Source organism: Varanus komodoensis, unplaced genomic scaffold, assembly GCF_004798865.1.
Source record: "Varanus komodoensis strain SLA01 unplaced genomic scaffold, ASM479886v1 scaffold7_3, whole genome shotgun sequence".
Lineage (NCBI taxonomy): Eukaryota > Metazoa > Chordata > Lepidosauria > Squamata > Varanidae > Varanus > Varanus komodoensis.
Genome location: NW_025336480.1, coordinates 14,577,468 through 14,595,635, shown reverse-complemented (window position 1 = coordinate 14,595,635; position 18,168 = coordinate 14,577,468). Strand labels below are relative to the sequence as shown.

At 41.7% G+C, this 18,168-nt stretch overlaps 1 protein-coding gene across 1 annotated transcript in view; it reads left to right on the top strand.

Moving 5' to 3' along the window:
- COL23A1 (collagen type XXIII alpha 1 chain) overlaps positions 1-18,168 on the top strand; it is a 406,477-nt gene that overhangs the window by 261,363 nt on the left and 126,946 nt on the right. Inside the window, exon 4 of the mRNA XM_044454607.1 lies at positions 17,286-17,293. Within this exon, the coding sequence (XP_044310542.1) occupies positions 17,286-17,293 (8 nt within the window). The remainder of the gene's footprint in view (positions 1-17,285; positions 17,294-18,168) is intronic.

The window sequence follows — 18,168 nt, the reverse complement described above, 5'->3', positions numbered from 1 at the left end:
TACAAGGAAAATTTTCCCCTCAGCAAACTGTCAGTATCTGAAAACAAATTAATAACATTTTGTTGCTTATTGGGTGCATAAATATTTACCATCAGTATTTTTCCCTGGGTATGTCCTTTTATCATGACAAACCTCCTTCTTTCTTTATGATTTATGATTACTGGGTACTGCATTACCAATTAGTATTACTGTTCCCTTGGATTTAGTTAATGCTGTTGAAATATAAATGCTCCATAGGTTCCTAGCTTTAATATAACGAGCATGCTCAGTTTTAAGATATATTGCCTCTAAAGATATTATTTGCATTTTACAATTGTATTTGTTTTCTTCCCTTTCATCTTTACCTGGGTTATTTAATCTATTAAAATTCCAACTCAAAATAGTAAAATTCTTCATTATTAATTTTATTTATTAATTTTATTTATTTAGTAAACTTCTATGCCGCCCCATTCGCCGAAGCCTCGGGGCGGCTCACAGACATAAATAAACTTCGTTAAAATAATATAAATTAACAGTATAAATTAAGTCACATTCAATTAAGATATACCCATCTATTATTACTCTATAAATTCAATATATACTACCATCTTAGAATAATCTGCCTAACAGCCTTTCACTAGTCAGATCACTCAAAATACTCATCTTACTAGAGCAGGGGTCCTCAAACTTTTTAAACAGGGGGCCAGTTCACTGTCCCTCAGACTGTTGGGGGCGGGCGGCGGACTGTATGAAAATAATATGAACGAATTCTTATGCACACTGCTCATTAAAAATAAAATTAATTAAACATTAAAATTTTAAAAATTAATTAAAAACTAAAGAATGTTTGCACCACTCCCTTGGGCTGCAGCAGAAGCCCAAGATGAGGTGGGGAAGAGCATGTCCATATTCAAGGGACATAGCTACAACACAACCAAGGCACTAAATACAGTTATTTTGCATAATGCAGCTGATGACTGCTACTGGCATTTACAAAGAATGAAGCAAAAAATACTAAGGATAAATACAGTTAATGTTTACTATCTGAGGCAAGTCAGCCCAGAACAATTCCCACAATACACAATGGCTGTATTTGGATGCAGAGCTAATAACTATCATATTTTAAGTGTATTCGTGCCAAAACTGGTACTGTCCAGATGAGTTGGACTACAACTTCCATTGCCCATGCTGGTTGGGCATGATGGAAATTATAGTCCTCGCCGTCGCCCCGATTCCGAAGGAGTGGAGCAAACTTTTTTTTTGCAGGAGCAGGAGACCAGAGAGGCAAGGCGGCTCGGCAAAGTGGCCGTGGCTTGCTCGGAGAGGGCTGTGGAGGAGGTGTGGGAGCATGGTCCCACTCCGCCTCAACCTTTCCACCCCCAGGCTCGGCAAGGCGGCCACGGCTTGGCCTGCAGTCCAGGGACATGGCTTGCATAATTAAAAATAGATTTAAAAAGTTATATTTTTCTTGCCTTCTTTTAGTGTCTTTGTCTCTCTCTCTCCTGCCCTTCTCTCTTCTGTTTCCCACTCTGTATATGTGTGCAATGGGGGGGTGGGTAGAGCCGGCACATGCGCAGTTGAGCTGTTACAATTTGATGCATGTGCTGGCTCTCTGCTTAGTTTCAAAGAACGCCTGCGCCGGCTCAGAGCTTTCAGACTTGCTTGGAGATCGTTTTCTCTGAGCAAGTCCAAAAGCTCTGAGGCGGGCTGGATAAATGAGCATAGCAGGTCGGATTCGGATTCAGATTCAAATGAGTTTGAGGGCCCATGTACTAGAGAAACAAAGTTAATATACTTTCTGATGAACTCTTGTGCAAACCTATGATCTAATTCTCTAATTTTACTTTTTCGGTTTTCAAGTTTTCATTATTTTCTACCAATAAAAAAAACCATTCAAAAGATATCAGACATACTGGATTATTATCTTATTCTCTTTACAATTAATGTATATTTCAGCCCTAAGTATAATCCTACTTCTCTAGCCATTGATAAAAGAAGTCCTGATTCTCTTATTTTACTTTTGAGCTTATCTGCTAATTTCTGTTTCTTGCTAATTACCCTAGATTCAGTGTGCATTTTCTATCAAATGTGTTAAATTCAATAGCTAAAGTATTTTTTTTTTCATTTCATCCAATCAGATTGGTGCTAACTGGATCCATCTTGATGATCTGTAATTTCTAAAGCGGTAAAGTGGATTAAGACCATAAAAACAGCCTATAGAAATGTTCTGTATTCCTTTCATTTTAAGCCACAGACTCTGGAAACATTTCTATACAAAGTGGAATTATACTGAAGTAAATCATAATTCCCATTAAAGGAGGCAAAAGTCCCAATCATTTTCTTCTTTAATTCTGATATTCTTAACTCACATTTCCATTTAATATACTTCATCTAGCAGAAGCTGCCTTTGACTCTCCCACCCCAAGAACTGGTGCACCACTGGCTATTGCCCCTCTTTTTCAGTAGATACTGGTAGCAATTTGTCTTCTGCTCTGCTTGGCTGCATGCAGCTATCCAATGCTAGTTATGTGTAGGTGTGTTGGCTTTCCATCACTCTCCTTAATATCTCCAAACAAACATTTCAGCCACTATCTCTCCTTTTCCATAATATTGGAGAGAGTCCAGCCTCCACTGTTTCCATCTGGATCCAAATATCTGATCTTAATTGTTTGCAGATGTGCCTGTTTCAGTCCCTCCAAAAAACCCCTCTGTCTCTTTTGTTTCATTTTCCAATGGGTTTTCAGAGAAGACTGACCTCATCTTTTCTAGCTGAATACAGGTATCCAAGGTTGGATGTTTGCAGGTACATCTGCTTTCTGCTGCTCTCCCCACCATCCAAACCAAATTTTCCATTGTTCTTCTATAAGTTCCTTTCTCCCAAGCTCCTGATAGACAGTGGTTACTCTCTAAAGTAGAAAATCCCTATGGGATATTTTATTCTCATCCCTACCCCTCCCCCAGCAGAAATACAAGGCTCAGCAAAGAGCTCAGCAAAGAGGCAGAGCCAGCACCTACAGGATGCAACACATAGCTACTTCAGAGGCTGAGGCAGGCAGTATCCAGCATATGGAACTGAGAAACTGAGCTCTACCTGCTACCTGTTCACTGCTTGGCAGGAGACTACCTGGTCTACAACTTAACCAGGTTCAGGAGCTCTACCTGCTACCTGTTCAGAATTCCAGTGTCAACAGCAACTTCTCTAACAGAACAGAAAGTCCCTATGCTGGGTAGTGGACTTTGGGAGGTGGGAAGGGGGAGGGGCAGCTGCAGTGTGACAGATACTGCCACCACTGGACCCAAAAAAACAGAAATGCAGTTTAATTTGTTTAAAGAGATGCAATACACATCTATTTAGGCATTTTTTTTTCTGTGCAAGAACATTTGGGGGAATAAAAACTTCTGTCAATGGCCATCAAAATAGGGATCATGGATTCCCAAAGAAAGTAGAGAAAGAGGAAAAAAGCTGCACTGAGCCAAAAACAACTCATGATCACAGCAAGAAGGTAAGGGGAAATCAGTGCTGCTGCTGTTTCCTCCAGAATTCCCATTGGAAAACTGACAGAGGGAGAGGGGACCAGCAACCCATGATGGACCCAATCATCTGTCAGGTACATCATTAGTCATTTGCACAACCAACTTACTGTTTCTTTTTGCCAAAGTGGGCTCTCATGATGTGTGACTGTGCACATCAGCTTGCATTCATACAGGCTTGGCCTCCACCTTCCTCATTCAAATCCTGTATGAACTAGAGTGGAGAGAGATTGGACCTAATCATAGTACCAAAAAATAGAAGTAATATTACTTTCTCTCTTATTTATTTATTTATTTATTTATTTATTTATTTAAAACATTTATATGCTGCCCAATTGTGCCACGGCACCTCTGAGCAGCTCACAGTCATGACATAAGCACAATAAAAATCTAATTACAACACCTAAAAATACAATGTTAATAAATAGCATGCTCCTTCTCAATTTACTGCCCTTACTCAATCTGCAGCTTAAGGGAATGGGAACCTTATCACCTGAATGATTCACCTAAATAGAATTCAGTTCTAAGCAAAAATGGTACGATTGAACTGCAAACTCTCTGTGAGTAGTTGGTGGCTGAGTTTACATGATCAATATGAGTCAACCTGGTTTATTTAAGCTGCAGCATCTGCAGGCATTATCCCAAATGCTGAAATTGCAGCTGTAAGTCACCAAGTCATCTGAATCCATCAGTGGCTAAAGGACTCTTACATCATTTCAAGGTTATGAGAGGGTTGTTTAACTCTTACGCAGTGTATCCCCACCAAATTTGGATAAGACAACATGCTGCATTTGGGGGTTGAATATTCAAAACACCTAGATATAATTCTGACATCTGTTTCCTTGTATCTGATATCTTATTTGAACAAATTTTTAACTGTTTAATATTACAAAATCACCAGAAAACACTGAATCAAACAATGTTTGTCATGCTATTAATCCTAAAATATTGACTGGTGCAATTTTAGAATTTCTGTATGTATATAAGCAGAAAATACAGAAATTGAGACTTTATTGAAGACCAGCATATTTTTTGCTGCCTGTTTATCATGTCTTTGTCTTTCATTTTTATACAGGAAAAACACATTGATTCTGATGGCATATCTTCTACTGTATATGCATAACCAGGAAATACAATTATATTGAGCTACTTGATTCTACATGATCCATTTTATGTATTTCTGGTAGTAATTTGTTTGCTTTGATTAACTGATTCCATCTGCCCCATGCAAAGGGACACTACAATGTGTACCTCATGGTATATTGGCTGGAAGTTTGTTAATGGCCTTTGTGAGGTAGCCTCTTCTGAAAAAGGCTGCTCTTTGAAATCATTTGACTTTTTATGATACTGCTATAGCTTCAAGATGCTTCAAACTTGGAAAATATGATCTTATCCAATCTTGTATGATGTGCCTATACACGAAAGTAGTTTCCTTGCTTGACATAGTGACAGTTTAATAGTGCTCTCTTAATGTGTGCTGTATATTGGTTTTCAGACTGTATTATGTGAAGCCCTGAAGTTCTTTGAAAGCATATCAAGTAATAGCAAATGAATTACCCTAAAGGATAGTTTTTGTATGATGACCAGTCTTTCAGTACACTGGGACTGTTGGGTATATATGTTTTATAATATACTGTCAGTTTATACAAGGTAGCTGTGAGACTCAGCAAATGGAATGAATGCCCCACATGAACTGTAAGTGGTCCAAAGTCCTTGATAACTTAGGAACTTCTTGAGGGGCAAATTGATGACCTGGTTTGCATGATCAAAATATGCCATTGTTTCAAACAACAGTGCCTTATTTAAATCAGGACACATGCTAGTTGAAGTGTGAACAATCATGATAATTGCAAAATGTGTCCAAGAGCAGCTTGTTCTGTCACCTAACCAAGATGGCATGGTTGAGGGGGAGACAATCTTCCAATAGGTTGTTTCTACCTCCAACAAGCCAGGCAGGCTGGGATCAGACAACCTAAGAGACAATACTTAGATAGTGATTATTCATTTATTTATTTAGGAGACTTCTATGCTGCCCCATTTGCTGAAGCCTCGGGGCGGCTCACAAACATAAATAAACTTCCTTAAAATAATATAAATTAACAGTATAAATTAAGTCATCCTGGCCAAGGAATAAAATGAATAAATACTATTAACAATTAAAATGACATTTGAATAAAAAGGTTTTCGCCTGGCGCCAAAAAACAAATAACAACGGCGCCAGGCCGACCTCTCTGGGGATCGCATTCCATAGATTGGGTGCCACCAGAGAAAGCCCTCCTCCGAGTACCTACCCTCCTAATTTCCTTCACGGAGGGTTCCCGGAGAAGGGCCTCTCCCGCAGATCTCAAGGGGCGGGAGGGCATATATGGACGTAAGCGCTTCTTCAGGTAGCCAGGACCCAAGCCGTTTAGGGCTTTATAGGTCATCACCAACACCTTGAATTGGGTCCGGACTTCAATGGGAAGCCAGTGAAGCTGACGGAGGACCGGAGTCATGTGAACATAACGCCCAGTCCCCGTCAGCAGCCTGGCAGCTCTGTTTTGAACCAACTGAAGTATCCGGACCGTCTTCAAGGGCAGCCCCATGTAGAGCGCGTTGCAGAAGTCTAGTCGGGAAGTCACCAACACGTGTGTCGCTGTCGCCAGGCAGTCGTACTCCAGGTAGGGGTGCAGCTGATGGATCAGCCGAAGCTGAAAGAAAGTGCTCCTCGCCACCGCTGTCACCTGAGCTTCCAGTGAAAGCTCTGGGTCGAGGAGCACTCCCAAGCTGCAAACCTTATCCCTAAGAGGGAGTGCAACCCCATTCAGGACTAGGTTCAGTTCACCCTCCCCGAAGCCCGATCCGCCAACCAACAGGACCTCCGTCTTGTCTGGATTGAGCTTCAGTTTATTGGCCCTCATCCAGCCCATTACCTCAGCCAGGCACCGGTTCAGCACAGCCACTGCCTCACCTGGATTTGTGGAAAACAAAAGGTAGAGCTGGGTATCATCAGCAGCCCACACCTCCTGATGACCTCTCCCAGCGGTTTCATGTAGACGTTAAACAGCAAAGGGGACAAAATGGACCCCTGAGGTACTCTATGGCATAGCTGCCATTATTGAAAGTTAGCATCACATACACTTTTATTTAAATAAGCAACCATGGCCTAAAAAGTCTTAAATTAGTCACTGGCTTTCTCTGATCCTGCAAACTGTAATATGCATTCTGTGTCACTCAATTGTGCCAAAAGAACTAATTTCTACTTTAGTAGAAACAAAATACCCAGCACAGAGCTATCTTTCAACTGAATACTCATGTCTTAGGCATATTATGCTAAAATGCGTAAGGAAGAATGAAAGTGAGAAGTACAAACAATGTAATGAGCTTTTCACTGGTTTTAGCTTTCTCATTTAATCGCCATCATTTGTCTCTATGTCCCAAAATAGTTTGGCAGCAACAGTGTCAAAAGGAAGGAAATGCTAAGGCCAGAGTTGCTGATTCCGTTTTTGAATTCCTTTCCTGAGAGCATGAAAAACAAGTACACATACAGAACTACTATTTGATTAAAGCTCTCATTCAAAACATTTACATGACAGAAGAAGAGCCACTACTTCTGGTACTGTGCCCCATAAAAATAGGGTGACACATCTGTGAAAGGGCAGGAAAATGGCGCCATCATTATATGTTTTTCGGCGCCAGGTTAAGACCTTTTTATTTAATCAATATTTTAATAAGTTTTAATATTGAATTTTATCATATTTTAATTGCAGCCAGAGTGGGTCATTAATTAATTTATGTTATGTTACATATTTGTATTGTATTTTATTTGCCGTCCTGAGGCTTCTGCAAAGGACGGCATACAAATATCCTAAATAAATAAATGAATAAAAATGTACACTGTACTTGTACTGGGCAACTAGGAAAAAGTTGATCTTCCTGCACTACAAGTCAAAAGCACACATTACATTTTCATTCAGTACATGTTAGATTTAGGGTAGATACATCTGTTGGCTATATTTTTAAAGTATAAGTATGCTATGAGTATTTGAATCAAGAACCTGCAGCTTACAATGGCTAGCATTTATTCAATTAGTTTAAATATTTCTGGTAGTCCTCAGCCTTAGCTAGTAAATGAGTGTCAGGGGAGCTTCTGTCATGCCATGTCACTGTGGCAACATTAAAAAACCAACAAAATAGCACTAACAATACTAACCATAAGCCTAGAATAACAACAATAAGATTGAATAAAATAATTAAAGCTATCACAACACCATATCCAACAGCATCAAATCCTTTAAGAGAAAATCTTTTAAACAGGTTGATCATTAAAGCCTACCTATTGCCTATAATTACAAATGTAGGTGATATTTTTGAGTAAAGAAAATTTGTCACAAAATTTTTAAAAAACTCAGCTGAGGGATGAGCATGCCACAAAGCACATTGCCAGTCTCCAACAGTATCTTCATTTGCAAGAATGTCTTGTAAAACAGCTAGTGACTGCACCTCCTCGACAAAGGTTATCTCATGTTGAAGTTGATACTTCAAATAGCCAAGTCCTTGGATTTAGGGCATTAAGAGTCGATATCAGGACTCTGCATTGGGCCTAGAAACACCAGAAGCCCATGTAACTTACACAGTATTCTACATTAGTCCGGGTCAGCTGCATTTTGCACCACTGATGAACCATCTTCACACATTACCTCACATAGATTGCATTGCCAGCTAGACCTTCAATATATTGAGTATACTTTCAGGGGTCATCCAGGTATTTGAAAAGCTTAGTCTCTGCAAGTGATCAGGTTTAAGCACATTCACAACATGGTCTTTAACCACTAAAGATGTAATGGGTTAAGCATTTAAAAGTGGAGAAGTTCAAGTTCATAAATGTTTGTATCTGTGGTGTGCTGCACCCTGCATAAAAGCAGATGTTGAGTACCATTTCCCAGTAACACACTTCAGGATGGTAAATGCACATCCAAATTCCAAAATTGCCTCAAGAAGAGCAGACCACTTCCCTTTAATCTTTATGCCTGAACAATAAGAACAGGAACTGTGAATGTTTGTTTGCTTGTTTCCTACTTGAATTTTTTTATTTAAATAACATCAAGCCATATAATGGTGAGCTTTATAGCAAGACTGCATATCCATCTGTTTTCCTCAATGCAACTTTTCAGCCTCTTTCCCTGTTGCTCCAGATTGTTTATCTGAGTTCTTCTTTCCAGCAAATGCAAACTTAAGCTTGTTTAAGTGTTAGCAGGACTGTGTTCCAAGGCTACAAACTCTATGGAAAGAATTCTCTCATCCTTTCTCTCTTGCTCCCTCTCTGTTATGTGCAGTACACAGAACAGGATGGGATCCTAAGTCATAATTTAATAAAACAAACAAGGAATGGAAAATTAATGTTTGATTCCAGTTTTGGTTCTGCCATTGAGCCATTGTCTGAAGAATTTATGTGATCCAGTAGTTCAGAGCTCCTAAGTGCTACTTGTTCATGTTTGCCTATTTCAACATGATTGTTTTAATTGCTATTAAATGGTGATTTCTTTGAAAGTTTGAGAATTTTAATTAAGCAGGCATACATTTCGATTAAGTGGATCGTACATAAATAAATAGGCTAGCAAAGGACATTTAGATTTACTTTTTCAGATAGCATTTCCCCAACCACATGGCAAAAGGCACTTGAAGAGGAATTTCAAATATGGCTTTCATTATGATAAAGAGTAGTTTATTGTTCTAAAACTGTACACCATCTTCTTTTGTACACTATCTGGAGATTTTTTGAAAATATGACAATATAGAAAAATTTTAAATAAATAAATAAAACCCTTCACATGAAATGACCCTGTAGATGCAGCCACATGGAGGATGTGGTACATGAGTTAATGTGGCCACATGTCTATGAGGATGTGCAATCTTGTAAAGTGGCCAATTCATTGTGTTGTGCTGGGCAAGTAGCTGTCTCTCAGCTTTGGCTCCCCATCTGTAAGGCAAAAGTAACTCTGACTTTTCTTTCTTTCTTTCTTTCTTTCTTTCTTTCTTTCTTTCTTTCTTTCTTTCCTTCCTTCCTTCCTTCCTTCCTTCCTTCCTTCCTTCCTTCCTTCCTTCCTTCCTCAGTAATAAACAGTGCAATCATGCACATATCTACTCAGAAGTAAGTTCCACTGTGTTCAGTGGTACTTGCTGCCAGATAGGTGAGTACAGAATTGCAGCCAAAGATAGATCACTTTTAAATTGTTGTGTAACTAATGGTGGGTTGGTAGCAGTGCTTGCATTTAGTAGTGGACCTGTCATATGTATGCTGTCTATAACTACCATAGAAATAGAAAAGAAGGTTTGTTTGTTTGCTTGTTTGTTTGTTCAAAACATTTTTATCCCATCCTTTCCAGAAGGCTCAAGATGGCTTACAATCATAAATACTATAAAATGGAATAATATAATGATTAAAACAATAAATAATAAACAAACATAAACCAAACATTTCATAAAACTAAAGAAAAGAAGGAAAAGAAAAGAAAAAGTATGACTGTGGACAGATCTTTAAAACATCTAAAATTCTTATTTACTTATTAAAATGTTGGCCAAATAAAAAGGATTAAACCAGTAAAGATCTCCAAATCCTAAAGTAGTTAAAATATAATTCCAAAACACCTTCAATAAATAAGCGTCCTTTTATACTTATAAAAATCAGAAATCAGAAGTTCTAATGATGTATAAAGAAATAGATATTTGGTCTCTGGGTGGACTATTTTGGACCTATCAACTAGGTGGACTATTTTGCTGCTGTTCTGCCACATAGAGCAAAATTCCCCTTTCCTACCAATTTTTCTTACAGAATGTTTTGTAGAAATCAAATATTATACTGCTGATCTTATCATAAATGAGTCAGCTGACATTGTTCCATTTTACTAATTCATATACCAGTTAGAAGGTACATTTCCCTGATGGGAAACATATTGCTAACTAATGACCAATTGGCTAGTTTGTCAACTAACAACTTAAGCCAAACCAAAAAGTTGAATGTTCAAGGTGAGATTGAAAAGATGAGCAAAACTACCTGGCTCATACTTGTCAGGATATGCAGGGACTCTAGTGGGAGACCTCCTAGTCTGCATACTGATGTCTCATGATACACGGATTGGTATTTCGAAGGGAAAAGAGCAGTTTGCTTCTCCCAGGCTCCAGAATAGTTCTACACCTACAGGTAGTCCATTAGTTCTCCTAGAGCAGGACTTGGTTATAAATGCTTCCATGCAAGGCCTGGGTTTTTGCCTGAATGACAAAGGAAGCTGCCTGTTATCAGATCAGTGGTCACCAGTGTCATCACTATCGGCTGTCAGCAGCTTACCAGGGTTTCAGGCAAGATTCTTTCCTAAACTTAATGGGAGATGCTAATACAATCTGGGGCCCTCCAAGTGCTCTGCCATGGAGCCCCTCCCCATCTGTATAATCCTCTAGTTTGTGTCTATGCTGCCCTCCTATCTTCTGATCTGCTTTCCTGTTGCTTCCCATCCCCAAAGTCATTTGGCAAGGTTTCTTATCCTCACACCTAGCTCCTTCAAACTGCTGCTCCCTGCCGTCTGTGTACTAGTGAATGGACTGCTTGTCTCAGCCTCTGATTCTGGCCTGTGATTGATCTACCTCTGAAATGATTAAGCCTCCTGAGCTCTTATGCAGCTGTTCTTCCTAAGGTCTGCTTCTGCCATTCAGTAGGCTTTGTCTTAGAGCTGCATCACAGTTCCAAGCCTGCCTAGGTGCTTTCTTTCAGCCTCTGTGTTTGCTGTTAGCCTTAGACTGACAATTCATACTCGTAAGAGCACTTTATGCAGCTTAATAAACATTTAGCATATTCAAAAGTCTCAGGCTGCATTCAGGTGTGATGTGAAACTATGGTTTTGCAACATGTGAATGGGCCTAGACTCTTCCCAGGCTTTGTGTATTCTTGCCTCTATGCTTCTCCTACTGCATGGCCAAAAGCTGATGTAACACATGGAAACGCCACTGCCCAAGTGCACAACAATGGTCAGACTGGTTGCACAGACCAAACGTGCTCTTTGGATCTCACACTACTTAGACAAGCTTATTTTTACCAATAATGACATACCACAGAAGTGGGATCTCTGGGTAAGGATGGCAATACTCTCTAGCTCTCTGCTCAGCAATGAAAACCATTTTTACAAACCTTTAATTTCCAATTCAGGATGGAGTTGCTGTAGCTGTATCCTTCCATGGGCACAAAGAGCCACAGAACCCAGCGTAGTGCATCCATCATCAAGAAATGAATATCCTTCCTCATCCTGCAAAATGTATGGCCCCACTGTGCTGTATATATATCAAAGCATGAGCAAAAGGCTGTCTAGCTGAGCTTCCACTCAGGCAATTCATATCGTGTTCATTTGTGGCTCTTCAGCAACAGAGCTTTAAATCTGCAGAGCAGAGAGTAAATCAGTGAATCCCGTAATACGTCTATTATTTTTATTCCACTCTTCAGGTTGATAATATGTTGCCTCAACTGGGTTTAAGCATTAAAATAGATTTAGTGTTTGAAGATTCTTGCATAAACAAACAAGAGCATGTTTCTCATTTTATATTGTTTTCCAGAGAGTTTAGTTTTTCTTTAATTTTTCCCACATTTTCCTTCTATTTAATCCTTCTGGTTTTGATCATGTAGGAAATGGAGCATGAAGAAGCTTTAAAAGAAAGAGAGTGTAAAATGCCCTTTTAAAATAGGAGTGAAATGTGGATTCCATTAATCTACTAAGGCCAAATGCTCACCTCTGTGGCAGGCAAGGGTCCTTGTGTGAATAGAGCAGAATGAGCTGGAGTCCAAAGATTCTGTCATTATTAAGGAGACAAATAGCATTCTAAAATTTTCACAGCATTCTGCTTGATTGAGAGCCACTTTAAATGTACAGAAAATAGCTCATAGAAAAGTCTTTCCTAGCATGTATCACATTAGTACACAGGGAATCACAGGCATGAGAGGAGTTGCACATCAGGAGAAATGTGCACATGAGAGGAGTTGCATATCAGGAAAAAAACAGGCCCCCGGGACTGTCTCTGACATCACCCCGGGGATTAAGACATCACTGGACAGCTGCCCTGATCCCCTTGCTGCTGATCCACCGCTGCTGCTGGGACGCGCCTGGGCTAGGATGCTGCTGCCACCTTTCTCCCCAACACTGGCAAGGCCTCCGCGGTCCCACACATGCTTCCTCCCTCCCCCGCCTCTCCACACAGGTGGCAGCTGTGCCGGGCGCGGCAGGTGGTGCAAGGGGGCCTAACAAGCCATCATAGGAGAAGGAGGGACCAATGTTTGATACCGGTCCCCTCTTCTGGTTATTCCCCCAACCAGAAGGTTCCTGGCAGCAATATCAGCCAGCCCCTGGGCCTGATGGCGTTGCTGTTAAATGCAAGGTTGTTCCATAATAAAACATCTGTCATCCATGATTTGATCATCGATGAGGGAGTCGACCTGGCATGTATTACCGAGACCTGGGTGGGAGAAGGGGGAGATGTCTCCCTCATGCAGTTATGCTCACCTGGATAGCTTGTGCAACATTGGTCACGCCCAGAGGGGAGAGAAGGGAGAATCAGTCTGGTTCACCGAGCCAATATTTCCCTTGTGAGGCTTCCTGTCCCTTCGAGACCAGGTCTTGAGTGTTTGTACCTGGTGTTGGGCGACCAAGACAGATTAGGGGCTCTGATGGTGCACCGTGCACCCTCCTGCCCAGCAGACTCCCTGCCTGAGCTGACAGAGATCATCTTGGACCTGGTATTGAGGACCCCTAAGATGTTGGTCCTGGGGAACTTCAATAGCCATGCCGAGGCAGATATGTCTGTGGTGGCTCAGTACTTCATGGCTTCCATGACAGCCATGGGGCTGTCTCAACATGTCACCGGCCCAACCCATGAAAGAGGTCACATGCTTGACCTGGTTTTCTCGACGGGACGGGAAGAGGGTGGCCTGGAAGTGAGAAACTTGATCTTAACTCCTCTGTCATGGTCAGACCACTTCCTCATGAGGTTTGAGCTCGGGTCTGATCTCTCCCTCTGGAAGAGTGGGGGCCCTATTAGGATGGTCCGCCCCTGGAGCCAGATGGATCCAGATGGATTCCTGAAGGCTCGGAGGGATTTTCCGGCAGATAAAGCTGGCGCTCCTGTTGATGTTCTGGTCGACTTGTGGAATAGGGAGATGACCAGGGCAATCGACACAATCGCTCCTAAGCGTCCTCTCCCACCTAGCAGAGCCCGCTCGGCACCATGGTATATGCCTGAGTTGTGGGCGATGAAGCAGACTGGGAGACGACTAGAGTGCAGGTGGAGGAAATCTTGGGACAAATCTGATCGAACACACTCAACGTGCACATTATCGTGCCTATGCTGTGGTGGTGAGGGCAGCGAAGAGGCAGTTCTTCTCCGCTTCCATTGCTTCCTCACAGTGCCACTTGGAGTTTTCTGGCCAGGAGTAGGAAGCGGTCGCACCTTCGGCAGCCCGCTGTGATGACTTTGCCCAGCACTTTAGGGAAAAAGTCGCTCAGATTCACCGCGATCTGGACTTCACAGTTGATTTGAATCCAGTACTGGAGGTGTCCAGAGTGCTGTCTCGTCCATCATTATTGAATGAGTTTCAGTTATTGCGGCCTGATGATGTGGACAAGGTGCTTGGAATGGTACATCCCACCCCGTCTCTTGGACCCTTGCCCCTCTTGACTACTTAAAGAAGCCAGTTATGGGATTGGTCCCTGGGTCCAGAAGGTTGTCAACGCCTCACTGAGGGAGGGCCCGATCCCTACCCCCTTGAAGGAGGCCGTGATCCGGCCTATCCTGAACAAGGCATCCCTGGACCCAGAGGTGGCCGCCAATTTTACACTGTTGGCCAACATCCCATTCCTGGGCAAGGTGTTAGAGCGGATGGTGGCAGGACAACTCTAGGCACTTTTGGATGAAACAAATTATCTGGACCCATTTCAGTCCAGTTTCAGACCTGTTATGGCACTGAATCTGCTTTAGTCGCCCTGTATGATGACTTGTGCAGGGAGAGGGAGAGGGGGAGTGCATCCCTGTTGGTTCTCCTGGACCTCTCAGTGGCTTTCGATATCATTGACCATGGTATCCTTCTGGATAGGCTGGCCGGGTTAGGAGTAGGAGGCTCTGCTTGGTAGTGGTTCCACTCCTACCTGGCTGGCCGACTCCAGAAGGTGGTACTGGGGGACTATAGCTCTGCGCAGTGGCAGCTGTGCCATGGGGTTCCGCAGGGCTCTGTTTTGTCCCCCATGCTTTTCAACATCTGCATGAAACCGCTGGGAGAGGTCATTAGGAGGTTTGGGCTGCAGTGTCACCAGTATGCTGATGACACCCAGCTCTACCTCTTATTTACATCTACTCCAGGTGAGGTGGTGGCTGTGCTGAACCAGTGCCTGGCTGAGGTAATGGGCTGGATGAGGGTCAATGAACTGACCCTCAATCCAGATAAGACGGAAGTCCTGTTGGTGGGCGGATTGCAGTTTCAGGTAAGTGACTTTGACCTTGCCCTGGACGGGGTAGCACTCCCTCTAAAGCACAGGCTCCACAGCTTGGGAGTGCTCCTTGACCCAGAGCTGTCACTGGAATCCCAGGTGGCAGCGGTGGCAAGGAGTGCTTTCCTACAGCTTCGGCTGATCCACCAGCTGCGCCCTTACCTGGACAAGCACTGCCTAGCAATGGTGATTCATACTCTGGTAACCTCCCAGTTGGATTACTGTAATGCATTCTACGTGGGGCTGCCCTTGAAAATGGTCCGGATACATCAGCTGGTTCAGAACAGAGCTGCCAGGCTGCTGACGGGGACCAGTCATTATTCTCATATAAAGCTGGTCCTCTACCAGCTACACTGGCTTCCAGTTGAAGTCCGGGCCCAATTCAAGGTGCTGGTTTTAACCTGTAAGGCTCTGAATGGCTTGGGACCAGGATACCTGAAGGAGCGCCTCTTCCCTTACATGCCCTCATACACCTTAAGACCTGCAAGAGAGGCTTTGCTCCGGGGGCCCTCTTTAAAGGAGATTAAAAGAACAACTTCCCAGAGCAGGGTCTTCTCTGTGGTGGCACCCAGAGTATGGAATGCACTCCCTGGAGGGGTGCACCTGCCCAAGTTTATATTCTTTTCGGTGCCAGGTTAAAACCTTTTTATTTAATTGCTATTTTAAAAAATTAATATTTTATCATTCACAGATGCTTTTTTGTTTTTGTTTTTATATATTTTTATGTAATTTGTTATTGTTTTATTGTTTTAATTGTATGTTGTGAGCCATCCCGAGATGCCGAGGCATGTGGTGATGGCATATAAAAGAAAAAAAAAGCTAAACCAAAATGATTCCCACTTATGTATTAGTTTCAGTGTGATTTAAATATGTGATCTTCCTCCTGTAAAGGTGCAGCCCAGAAAAAACTGCTGGCATAGTCCCATACACACTGGTATGTAAGGACCATGGAACCCAGTGCTGCCTGTTCTGAATAGACAGGATAGAATTGTGCTGTAATCACACTATACTTTAAACAAAGTGCATTTAAAAATCTGGCATCACTTAATACTGTGGCATCATTAAAAGTAAATAAGTGTGGATTAGTTCTTAATTGAGTGCTTCAGAGAATCTAGTCTAAACTTTTCAAAAAACAGGATAGAAACATAACGGAAATAATATGACAGCCTTTTGTCTGTAGCTTATTTGATTTATACCTTGCCTCTCTTCCATAAATGGCACTCAAGGCAGATTTCTATAGTAAAGTGTGGATGGAGCAATAATCGGTCAGAATCAGAGTGATGCACTTGCCAGTGGTTTTTAAGCCAAAATCCAAACAATCTGGAACTTCTAATTGGCATAAACTGGTTACTCCGATTGTGCTCTTACCTGACAGCTAAGGTAGGGCAACTACAGATGGGTTTCTTTATGCTGTGGTCTTCCTCGAAAGAGAAGCCGCTTGTCCTGTGACGGCTGGCCTGTGACCCAATTTAAGTTGCCTGATCTATACCTTAGTTAAGGTATACTATAAGCTATACCCTAACATTTTGCCTAACGTTTTCCCTACAAAAAGGTAAAGGGGAAACATACCTACCTGTATCTGTGTATCCCCATTGATATACCCATGTTAAGAGTCTGCTGTCAACTGCAGCTTAAATGTGTAACTTAGTCATGGGGCAGGGTGTAAGTAAGATGCCTTCTGTGTAGGTAAGATATCATATGTAAATGGACCCTAAAACTAAGGATCAATTTCTTTTATTTTTCTTACTGGTTCCTTTTGGTTCCATGTGGTGTAAGAAAAAGCATGGAGGTAATATGTAGTCATCTTCCCTCTACTCTACTAGTGATCTCTATTTCAGGAGATCTTGTAAACTGAAAGTTGAGAGTTCAGTTTAAGATAGGATGGTCACTTGCTAAACTGGCCCTGATCATATATCTTTAGATATGTGCCATTCAGTTAACCTCCGCTTTGGTTCTTCTCAATGGTCCAATGTTGTTTTTACTTCTGTATTGGTCCACTCACATACTGCAGCATTGTCTTACAGTTTGATTTGCCTTTAGTGTTTTTCAAGGGTGCTTTTCACAGTATCTGCTGATATCACAGTAAGAATGTGCATGGCTGTGTGCTTTAGGTGAAATACCTGGCATACCAGTTGCTGTTCATGATTTAGATGAGGGCTCAGCTTACACTTGTTATGCAAGTTCTCATCCTTAGAACAGCAACTTTATATTTTACAAAAATAATTTATTTTTGTTTTGTCTTCTGTAAATATGCGAAATGTGTTGTGTTTTGTTTTTCAGGTCCTCCAGTAAGTACGATGGACATTTCTCTTGAGTCTTGAGTCAACAAAGTTAAGGCATTTATTTTCATTTCTGTGTCATTTCATGAGAACAGCACTTTTCAGTAGAGGTGTGTCTGGGACATAAATTGGTACCAGATGCTGCTTTTACTCTGATTGTAGGCAAATAGTTAAAGAGAAAAAGTAGTTTGAAAAAATGCTTACTTCTCTGCCCAAAGGGTTTTGTGGCCATTTTAAATGTATTATAAGCGCTTTTTTTTTTCTTTTTCTCAACTTTAAAAGAAATCATGTGCTTATTCTGCGTGTATTAGTATTGCCAATGTTAAATTGCCTCACTGGTTTCCAGCACAAATGTGTCTGATGGGTAAATTGCTAGTGATACTGAGAGCACAAAGCTGTGCTTTTCCTGATGAATGTGCCACATTTGGTGTTAGAGAGCTGTGCTGTTGAGACTACCTGGGAGGCCTTCCAAACATGTTGTATGCAATGGTCAGTTAGTTCCCACTTATTAGCACAGGTGATTTGGGGGAGAGACCCGAAGTCACCATAGTTCTGTCCTGGACTTTTGTGGCCTGTGCCATGCAGTACTCTATCTGGACAACACAAAGGCAAGTGGCAGAGGCCCAGGGTATGGGTAGACCTTGCCTGGATGCCTGCAGGCTATTCTTATTTGCTACAGACAACCAAACAACTGCCTAATTACAAGGCTTGTTTAAACCTTCTCCTGTCTCCCACAAAATACAAAACAAAAATTCCAGTGTACCCTACTTGTTCTACCATGGCTAAATTGCTCAACATTTCAGATTTACTCATTAAGTTTGTCAGAGTCCAAAGGAAATTGTGTTTCAGAGTGCTTGTAGCATTTTGGAAAAATAAACAGAAGT